The 11,308-nt window shown below is 30.9% G+C and overlaps 1 protein-coding gene across 1 annotated transcript; it reads left to right on the top strand.

Annotated features, from left to right (window-relative positions):
• Positions 1 to 509: 509 nt before the first annotated feature.
• Positions 510 to 4,244, top strand: LOC129749110 (sentrin-specific protease 8-like). Its single transcript, XM_055743986.1, has one exon. The coding sequence runs from the start codon at positions 685 to 687 to the stop codon at positions 1,330 to 1,332; it is 648 nt and encodes a 215-aa protein (XP_055599961.1). The 5' UTR covers positions 510 to 684; the 3' UTR covers positions 1,333 to 4,244.
• Positions 4,245 to 11,308: the final 7,064 nt, after the last annotated feature.

Below are 11,308 nucleotides of genomic sequence, written 5' to 3'. Positions count from 1 at the left end.
ATTGGCCAAAAAAAATTATAATTTTGAAAATCTTTTAAAAATTTAAAAATTCTGTGAAATATGTGAAAATGTCAGAACTCTGTGTTCGGTGACACAGATTCTGTGATGATAGTTTGCTCAAAATTTTGTGAAATTACCAATGATTGAATTTGTGGTAATTTGTGGCAATTGGTTAGAGAAAATTAGAAGGAAATCAGTAGTTGTTTTTTCAAAAAGAATAAAACATATTTGGATTTTAATTTAATTGTTAATTTTAATGGTTCTCAAGCTAAGTGTAAATCGGAATTGGGTGTGTTCATTATTCAAAGGTTTCATTTATTGACATATTAGAATTAAAATGATACAGCCGGATACAGATGAAAAGTGTGAAAAGTCGATTCCAGAATATTGATCAAAAAACCTGACAAACAGTCGAATTGGCACCGCTGCTGCAGCGGGGTAAATTTTTTGTCGCGCAACATATCGATGATGATTGCGCAAAAGAGCACTCAATATTTTGTTTTGTTTCTGATCCAAGTGAGTTACGATTTATTTTGGTATCGCTGGTTGTCGAAATTTGGTCGTTTGTGCATCAAAGCTAACAAAATAAAAACAAGTGAAACTAGGAAACGGAACAGTTAACTTCTCGCATCAAGTTCTTCCAGCAGCGGGGAAGAGGTTTCCTGCTTCCGCCCCACACTCGCGATGGTATCCAAAGGTGATCAAGTCGCCCTGAGCTTCCACGAGTCGTGCCTGCGCCTGTCGGATGTTGAGCTGCTCAAGGGACCCTTCTGGCTGAACGACCAAATTATTTCGTTCTACTTCGAGTATCTGGAGAAGCTGATGTTCAAGGACGAGGAGGACATCCTGTTCGTTAGCCCGGAAGTGACGCAGTGTATTCGTATGGTGTCGGAACCGGAGGTGGGTATTTTTTTGGAACCGCTAAAGGCCAACGAGCGGGCGTTCATCTTTTTCGCTCTGAACGATAACCAGATAGCTGACCGGGCTGGAGGTTCCCACTGGAGCCTGCTGGTTTTCTCCCGCCCGGAACGAGCCTTCTTCCATTTTGATTCTTCGCACAACAGCAATTCGGACATTTGCCGACAGTTTGTGGCAGTCCTGAAGCGTGCCTTGCGATGTCCCGATGCTCAGCTGCGAACCGGAGATTGTCTTCAGCAGAGCAACGGGTACGATTGTGGGGTCCATGTGCTATGTACGGTTGACAAAACTACCCAGCAGATTCGCAAGAGCGGACGAATCGAGGGAGTGAAAAGCGCCCGGTACGATGTTGTTCGAGGAAAGAGGGAAGAAATCTTACACACGATTATCGATCTTGGCGGCAGAATAAATTAGGACAGTTTGGCCAGCAGCAGCAATTGACACACATACGACACACAAACAAAAATGATAGTGACCTAATATAGGAGATTGTGGCGTTTTTTATACCTAGATATGACATATGGGGATTTTTTTTTATTATCTGACAATTTGCGCCGGGGGTCTTCAGATTTTCCCCAAAATTGAAAATTTGATTCATTTTTGCGACTTAAAAACACATGTATTTTTTCAGATTTCTAACATTTTTATTTTTTGAGTTAGCTTCGGTTAGATTTTTTTGTAAATAAAAAATAACCATTTTTCAAAGCTACATAACTCTGTTGTTTCTCAACGGAAATTATAAAATAACACATCAAAATGCATTGAAATTTTAACAGCTTTCCAAATAGAATAGTTGAAAAAAATTAAATAATGACCTTCAACATGAAAAGTTGTAAATAAACTTTAAATGGCGTCTAAAAGTACCGTCTGCACCACCGAATATTTTGCAAAAAATACCATTGTATAGCTCGATTCATGATGCAACTTTCATCTGAAGACACCAAAGTGGGCCATTAACACCTTGAAGAGTTATGAAAGAAATAATGACAATAAATCTCTATTTTTGCATCGAAAACAAACAATGGTCGAACAACTGCACTCACATATGGAGATAGCAAGCACTTCTAACAACATGGAAACAAAAGAACTTACCAAAGCAGGTAAAAAAACACTACTTTTTTGTGCTTTGTAGAGTGTTTGCAGCAAAAATGACTTTAAATTTTAACCAAAATTCTGAGTATCGTTTTGTTTAATAATGGGAATGTTGCTTTTACAACCTGGTCATATACTATATAACTTATTAATTTTTCGATCAAAGATCATTGTGAAGCATAATCAATGCCAATAGTAGAAGGTTCAGTCCCTGTGTTTGGGATCACAAAAATGTGATTAAAAAGATGAAATATAGACGTGCTTTACATAGGTTTTATATCGGGAGCTAAGCACTGGACACCAAAAACCTTTCCCATTGATCAAAAAAGTATGAAAAAGTGGCACAAATGTTGAAGAAATAATCAAAGAGCTCAGTGTGGCCAGCCCAGGCTGTAAAATGATGAAAATATGTTACTTCGTTTTCTAGATTCGCCCAGTTTTGAGGTTTACCATACTAGAACGAACATAATTTGTCGTCAGTGTTTTGCTACCTCGATCGCTCACGCACGAATCTTCAGTGTTCCACCGTCTATTTTAAATCAAATCTGGGGAATTACGGATGCAAATCTTAACGCATAAACTTCTAAAAATGACAGTAAAATGTGCATAACTTGTTGTGATCTGGTGCAAAACTGGGTATAAACGAATACGTTATTAGATTTTTGGATATAACATGAAGTCAGTTAAGCTGCAACAATCTACCGCCCCTTCTTTCATAACAGTCCCATATACAAAAATAAGGAAGCGAGACAATCAGCTTTTTCTGTTTTGGAATATATTTTTAAATTGTGACCACCACTTTCAGCATAAACGAAAATCGTTTCTAGGTTGTCATAATAAATCGTTAGACCTGAAATTTTCGGAATTGGGCTATTGGTAAGGTCTAGAGCACTATTTTTATTCATAATGGGACTGTTAATCAACCATATTTGAAACCTTTTTCGAATCTACTGACATAACAATCCCATACAAAATATATTTTTCTCACCAAGCTACTTTCTAAGACTTAAATTTGATCATTTTTGACTTCTAAATGCAATTGTCAGAAAAAGAAACATACTTTTGCAAAAAAAATATCATGAATTCCACATTGTAAGTTGAATCTTTTTACGATTTTTGATTGCATCCGATAGTTTTTCGCTCAGGAAGTCATTCCTAAGAAAGTCAGACCTGCCTTCGAAAACTAGTGTGCATCATTCGACATCAAGTGAGTTAAAAAAATGTTTAAATGATTCGAAGCAATAAACCAAAGACTATATCGCCGAAAGAAACATTGAAAAGTAACCAAATCCGTGGTATTCCAAATATGGGATTGTTATTCAGGTATATTTCATATAGGATAGCCACGAATTGATATTTTTTTCGAAATTTCTAGAACAAAACCTCTTTTTTTAGTCTTTTATGTTGAAGCCTTATGTTGACCTAAAATGACGAAAATTCATATGGCACTGTTATGCGAGTAGAGGCAGTCTTAAAAGGACGAAAAAATAGTGTTTTTTACCAGCTTTGATAAGTTCTTTTGTTTTCATGTTGTTAGAAGTGCTTGCTATCTCCATATGTGAGTGCAGTTGTTCCACCATTGTTTGTTTTCGATGCAAAAAAAGAGATTTATTGTCATTATTTCTTTCATAACTCTTCAAGGTGTTAATGGCCCACTTTGGTGTCTTCAGATGAAAGTTGCATCATGAATCGAGCTATACAATGGTATTTTTTGCAAAATATTCGGTGGTGCAGACGGTACTTTTAGACGCCATTTAAAGTTTATTTACAACTTTTCATGTTGAAGGTCATTATTTAATTTTTTTCAACTATTCTATTTGGAAAGCTGATAAAATTTCAATGCATTTTGATGTGCTATTTTATAATTTCCGTTGAGAAACAACAGAGTTATGTAGCTTTGAAAAATGGTTATTTTTTATTTACAAAAAAATCTAACCGAAGCTAACTCAAAAAATAAAAATGTTAGAAATCTGAAAAAATACATGTGTTTTTAAGTCGCAAAAATGAACCAAATTTTCAATTTTGGGGAAAATCTGAAGACCCCCGGCGCAAACCCGTCAGATAATAAAAAAAAATCCCCATATGCATTCTCATAAAATTTCCGTTGTGTTTCCTCCTAGTGGTGGGATTGATTATTATGTGAGATGTTTTACAATAGTTCACACCTGTTTGCCGATTGTATTGTAGATGCTAGTAATTTATTTCAATATTTTGTAACAAAAAAAAAAAACGAAATGCACGTTCAATATTAAAACAAAAGTTAAGTTGTGGTTTTGATTTCCAATTTATATCACGAAGACCTTTGGTTGAAATTGCCGAACTTGTTAAAATAGTCAAAATTGTAAAAATAATAAAAAATGTCATTAATGTTAAAGCAATCAAAATTGCCAAAATTTTGAAAATCGCGAAAATTTTGTAAAAACTGTCAAAATTGATTAATTATCAAAATTTTTAAAACTGTCGAGATTATAAAATCAAAATTGTCAAAATTGTAGAAATAATAAAAATTGTCATTAATTTCAAAGCAATCAAAATTGCCAAAACTGTGAAAATTGCGAAAATTTTGTAAAAACTTTCAAAATTGACTAATTATTAAATTTTAAACACTGACAAAAATGTTGAAACTGTCAAAATTGCCAAAGTTGACCAAACCCTGACAAAATTTTCAAAATTGCCAATTTGAAAAATTATTAAAATTGTCAAATGACAAAAATTGTCAGCTTTTCAAAATTGTTAAAAAAAAATAGGAGAAATTGTCGAAATTGTCAAAACTATCAAAGTTGGAAAAATTATCTAACTTGGAAAAATTATCTAAACGGTCCAAAATTGCCAAAGTTGTCAAAATTGACTAAATTGATAAAACTGACAAAATTTTCGAAAACAGTCTTAATTGTAAAAATTATCAAAATGGTCAAAATTACCAAAATTGACAAAAAATGGGAACATTGGTTTAATATGCCAAAACTATCAAAATTGTTAAAATGTTCGGAAGTGGTTTTCAAAATTGACTAAATTTGTCAAAAATCAAAGATGTCGAAATTTTTAAAATTGCAACAAAAATTGAAAATGGAAACAAAAATTATAAATTGAAAAAAATATACATATTCAAATTGTCAAATTATTCAACATTGAAAAAAATATTCAAAATGAAAAAAAAACTCAAATTTAAAAAATAATTCAAAACTGAAAAAACCATTTAAATTGTCAAAATTGTCAATAATGTCAAATTATCAATAATGCCAAATTGTCAATAATGTCAAAATTGTCAATAATATCAAATTGTCAATAATGTCGAAACTGTCAAAATTGTCAATGTCAATAATGTCAAAATTGCCAATAATATCATAATTGTCAATTAAGTCAACATTGTCAATAATGTCAAAAATTTCAAAATGATCAATGTCAAAATGGTTAAAAACGTCAAAATTGTCAATATTGTCAATAATGCCAAAAATGTCAATAATGTCAAAATTGTCAATAATGTCAAAATTGTCTATAATGTCAAAATTGTCAACAATTGTCGAAATTGTCACTAATTTCAAAATTCTCTTCAATGTCAAAATTGTCAATAATGTAAAAATTGTCAATAATGTCAAAATTTTCAATAATGTCAAAATTGTCAATAATGTCAAAATTCTCTACAAGGTGAAAATTGTCAATAATGTCAAAATTGTCAATAATGCCAAAATTGTATAAGTCAAAATTGTCAATAATGTCAAAATTGTCAATTATGTCAAAATTATCAATTGATGTCAAAATTTCCAATTAAATCAAAATTGTTAAAAATATCAAAATTGTCAATAATGTCAAAATTCTCAATAATGTTCGACATCAAGTGAGTTAAAAAAATGTTTAAATGATTCGAAGCAATAAACCAAAGACTATATCGCCGAAAGAAACATTGAAAAGTAACCAAATCCGTGGTATTCCAAATATGGGATTGTTATTCAGGTATATTTCATATAGGATAGCCACGAATTGATATTTTTTTCGAAATTTCTAGAACAAAACCTCTTTTTTTAGTCTTTTATGTTGAAGCCTTATGTTGACCTAAAATGACGAAAATTCATATGGCACTGTTATGCGAGTAGAGGCAGTCTTAAAAGGACGAAAAAATAGTGTTTTTTACCAGCTTTGATAAGTTCTTTTGTTTTCATGTTGTTAGAAGTGCTTGCTATCTCCATATGTGAGTGCAGTTGTTCCACCATTGTTTGTTTTCGATGCAAAAAAAGAGATTTATTGTCATTATTTCTTTCATAACTCTTCAAGGTGTTAATGGCCCACTTTGGTGTCTTCAGATGAAAGTTGCATCATGAATCGAGCTATACAATGGTATTTTTTGCAAAATATTCGGTGGTGCAGACGGTACTTTTAGACGCCATTTAAAGTTTATTTACAACTTTTCATGTTGAAGGTCATTATTTAATTTTTTTCAACTATTCTATTTGGAAAGCTGATAAAATTTCAATGCATTTTGATGTGCTATTTTATAATTTCCGTTGAGAAACAACAGAGTTATGTAGCTTTGAAAAATGGTTATTTTTTATTTACAAAAAAATCTAACCGAAGCTAACTCAAAAAATAAAAATGTTAGAAATCTGAAAAAATACATGTGTTTTTAAGTCGCAAAAATGAACCAAATTTTCAATTTTGGGGAAAATCTGAAGACCCCCGGCGCAAACCCGTCAGATAATAAAAAAAAATCCCCATATGCATTCTCATAAAATTTCCGTTGTGTTTCCTCCTAGTGGTGGGATTGATTATTATGTGAGATGTTTTACAATAGTTCACACCTGTTTGCCGATTGTATTGTAGATGCTAGTAATTTATTTCAATATTTTGTAACAAAAAAAAAAAACGAAATGCACGTTCAATATTAAAACAAAAGTTAAGTTGTGGTTTTGATTTCCAATTTATATCACGAAGACCTTTGGTTGAAATTGCCGAACTTGTTAAAATAGTCAAAATTGTAAAAATAATAAAAAATGTCATTAATGTTAAAGCAATCAAAATTGCCAAAATTTTGAAAATCGCGAAAATTTTGTAAAAACTGTCAAAATTGATTAATTATCAAAATTTTTAAAACTGTCGAGATTATAAAATCAAAATTGTCAAAATTGTAGAAATAATAAAAATTGTCATTAATTTCAAAGCAATCAAAATTGCCAAAACTGTGAAAATTGCGAAAATTTTGTAAAAACTTTCAAAATTGACTAATTATTAAATTTTAAACACTGACAAAAATGTTGAAACTGTCAAAATTGCCAAAGTTGACCAAACCCTGACAAAATTTTCAAAATTGCCAATTTGAAAAATTATTAAAATTGTCAAATGACAAAAATTGTCAGCTTTTCAAAATTGTTAAAAAAAAATAGGAGAAATTGTCGAAATTGTCAAAACTATCAAAGTTGGAAAAATTATCTAACTTGGAAAAATTATCTAAACGGTCCAAAATTGCCAAAGTTGTCAAAATTGACTAAATTGATAAAACTGACAAAATTTTCGAAAACAGTCTTAATTGTAAAAATTATCAAAATGGTCAAAATTACCAAAATTGACAAAAAATGGGAACATTGGTTTAATATGCCAAAACTATCAAAATTGTTAAAATGTTCGGAAGTGGTTTTCAAAATTGACTAAATTTGTCAAAAATCAAAGATGTCGAAATTTTTAAAATTGCAACAAAAATTGAAAATGGAAACAAAAATTATAAATTGAAAAAAATATACATATTCAAATTGTCAAATTATTCAACATTGAAAAAAATATTCAAAATGAAAAAAAAACTCAAATTTAAAAAATAATTCAAAACTGAAAAAACCATTTAAATTGTCAAAATTGTCAATAATGTCAAATTATCAATAATGCCAAATTGTCAATAATGTCAAAATTGTCAATAATATCAAATTGTCAATAATGTCGAAACTGTCAAAATTGTCAATGTCAATAATGTCAAAATTGCCAATAATATCATAATTGTCAATTAAGTCAACATTGTCAATAATGTCAAAAATTTCAAAATGATCAATGTCAAAATGGTTAAAAACGTCAAAATTGTCAATATTGTCAATAATGCCAAAAATGTCAATAATGTCAAAATTGTCAATAATGTCAAAATTGTCTATAATGTCAAAATTGTCAACAATTGTCGAAATTGTCACTAATTTCAAAATTCTCTTCAATGTCAAAATTGTCAATAATGTAAAAATTGTCAATAATGTCAAAATTTTCAATAATGTCAAAATTGTCAATAATGTCAAAATTCTCTACAAGGTGAAAATTGTCAATAATGTCAAAATTGTCAATAATGCCAAAATTGTATAAGTCAAAATTGTCAATAATGTCAAAATTGTCAATTATGTCAAAATTATCAATTGATGTCAAAATTTCCAATTAAATCAAAATTGTTAAAAATATCAAAATTGTCAATAATGTCAAAATTCTCAATAATGTCAAAATTTTCAATAATGTTAAAATCGCCATCTCAAATCAAATCTCGTTTCATTTTTAACAGCATTATTTCACATCAATTTATTGTCCTGATCGTTGACATGTTCGTTATTAAAACCCATTTTTTAAAACTTGTTTATTGGGAACGGAATTGGGATTGGGCCTGCTAAAAAGAATAAAGCCTGCTCTTTACTCTTACACAGATTTCAATAAGAACGACAGCTTATCGGAGTGAAATTGGAGTGAAGGCTATTTCTCTATCTGTTTAACACACGAGAAATCGTATACCGGGACTGCGAGCACGCCCATCGCCCATAAAATGAAAAACGACTTACCAACCAGAAGTTTTTCTGTGTGTCCAAGAAGACTTTTCTGCGAGTTACCAAAACAACTTTTTGTCACTCTTCACTGAACACTCACTTGACAAAAACCACCCCTAATGTGCCGCTCAGGCAGTGCGCACAAAATCTAATTCTAAAAAAAACGATAAGCACCCCTCTAAATTGATATTTGTAAGAAAAATTTCACCGAACAGTGAAGACAAATTAAAACCCATACAATTTCACTTTAAATTCACACTGTGCATAACTTTATTTTCCGACCGAAAACCCGAATTCGCACAAAACTTTCCGCGTCACGCAAAATAGTCGAAACTTGTTTTGATGCATCAACGAAAGCATGCTTTCCGCGAGTCACTCATTTGGCGCAACATTTGTGGTTTTATGTTACGCAACAACCCAAAAGTGTTGCGCATCAAGATGGAGAGATGAGAGAGTGAGATGGTGATCCGATAGTGAGAGATTGAAAATGAGTGCTGGGACTCATGGAATTGAAATCGTGGAAGAAAATTTTGAATGTTGACACGTGGTTTTGAGTATTGCAATGTAAGGAAGGCAAAAACGCTCAAGCTTTTACTGAAGAAATTTTGACTGTTCAAAAAGAGTTTTATAAACCACATGATTCAAAACAGAGAAGAGAATTTAGAATGATCACAGATAAAATTTACTTAATATAAATTAAAAGCCGTTGTTTTGTTCGCGTTTTAGATTGATTCGATGCATTGACTATCAGAATTTGCTAGAATTTGCCATTTTCGCATGTAACTCTTACCTTGAATGTAGGTCAATTCTAATCTATCTCGAGAACGATTCGACTGCATTCTTAACTCAACGCATGCGAAAGCCGGTCGATGAGCTTCTTTCAATATCATTATAAGAAGTCATAAGTGAAATGCCGTTATCAGCGCCTAGTAACGACCATTTTTGAGATTGGAAATCGGCTCATAAAAGTGCGTTCGTTGCCCAATGTCAATCGGAATCTGGGATTCGTGTACGTGACTCAAGCCATCAAATGCAAAATCCATTAGTTTATGTAATGACATAATTTTCTTGGATCAGAATTCTGAGCAGATAAGTGTGGCCCGTCGTCGAAAACAAAAACAAACCTTCGGTGATAACCTCGTTGTGAAAAATAAATCAATCTGAATTTTTGGAAACGGTTCGGAGGAATAAAAAGTTAAAGACACGAGCTGATGTTCAAGCTTAATTAATTTGCACTTTTTGATTGGGAGTTTTGCTAAATTTTCCATTGCGGTATGGATTACCTCGAAGACCTCGAGTCGCAAACTGCATCTTAGATGAAAATATTTTTGCTATGAACTGAACTCGGAGAGTTTTGAAATTTATTCTAGGCGAAGGAACCTCGAATAAATAACAAACAAACGGAGGTCAGCCTCCATTCGTGATAACCCTGAGTGAATTTTGGTTGAGCGCAGTTTGGCAATACGAATTCCGTCGAATTGAGAAATTAGAATTCAACCATTTATTAATTTTATTTCATTGATTAATTTACTACGCGTTACAAAAATTGTTTGAATCAAAAAGTTCAGAGAATTCATAATATTTTAATAATATCAGTATTAAGAATGTTTGAAATCAGAGTTCGGAACACTGTTATATTGTTCAATATTCTAATAGAAGAATTCTTTTGAATTCACCAGGTTGGAAAAATTGCATAGTTGGAATGGTGACATTTTGAATCAAGTTTTTCCTTAGAAGGAAGTTTATTTTCTCCTTAGGATAGGAACAGCTTTTGAAATAATTTCATCGTTATATTTGTAGTTTTTGTTATTTTTTTTCATTTATGTCAATTTTGTTCGTTTTTGTCATTTTTGTCATTTTTGTCATTTTTGTCATTTTTGTCATTTTTGTCATTTTTGTCATTTTTGTCATTTTTGTCATTTTTGTCATTTTTGTCATTTTTGTCATTTTTGTCATTTTTGTCATTTTTGTCATTTTTGTCATTTTTGTCATTTTTGTCATTTTTGTCATTTTTGTCATTTTTGTCATTTTTGTCATTTTTGTCATTTTTGTCATTTTTGTCATTTTTGTCATTTTTGTCATTTTTGTCATTTTTGTCATTTTTGTCATTTTTGTCATTTTTGTCATTTTTGTCATTTTTGTCATTTTTGTCATTTTTGTCATTTTTGTCATTTTTGTCATTTTTGTCATTTTTGTCATTTTTGTCATTTTTGTCATTTTTGTCATTTTTGTCATTTTTGTCATTTTTGTCATTTTTGTCATTTTTGTCATTTTTGTCATTTTTGTCATTTTTGTCATTTTTGTCATTTTTGTCATTTTTGTCATTTTTGTCATTTTTGTCATTTTTGTCATTTTTGTCATTTTTGTCATTTTTGTCATTTTTGTCATTTTTGTCATTTTTGTCATTTTTGTCATTTTTGTCATTTTTGTCATTTTTGTCATTTTTGTCATTTTTGTCATTTTTGTCATTTTTGTCATTTTTGTCATTTTTGTCATTTTTGTCATTTTTGTCATTTTTGTCATTTTTG

This window comes from Uranotaenia lowii, chromosome 2, assembly GCF_029784155.1.
Source record: "Uranotaenia lowii strain MFRU-FL chromosome 2, ASM2978415v1, whole genome shotgun sequence".
Classification (NCBI taxonomy): Eukaryota; Metazoa; Arthropoda; class Insecta; order Diptera; family Culicidae; genus Uranotaenia; species Uranotaenia lowii.
Note: the sequence above shows the minus strand (reverse complement) of the source record. Positions and strands in the feature narration are given on the sequence as shown.

What these genes read in the sequence shown, in the direction of transcription:
- LOC129749110 (XM_055743986.1), top strand. Translation starts at nt 685, where the DNA reads ATGGTATCCAAAGGTGATCAAGTCGCCCTGAGCTTCCACGAGTCGTGC.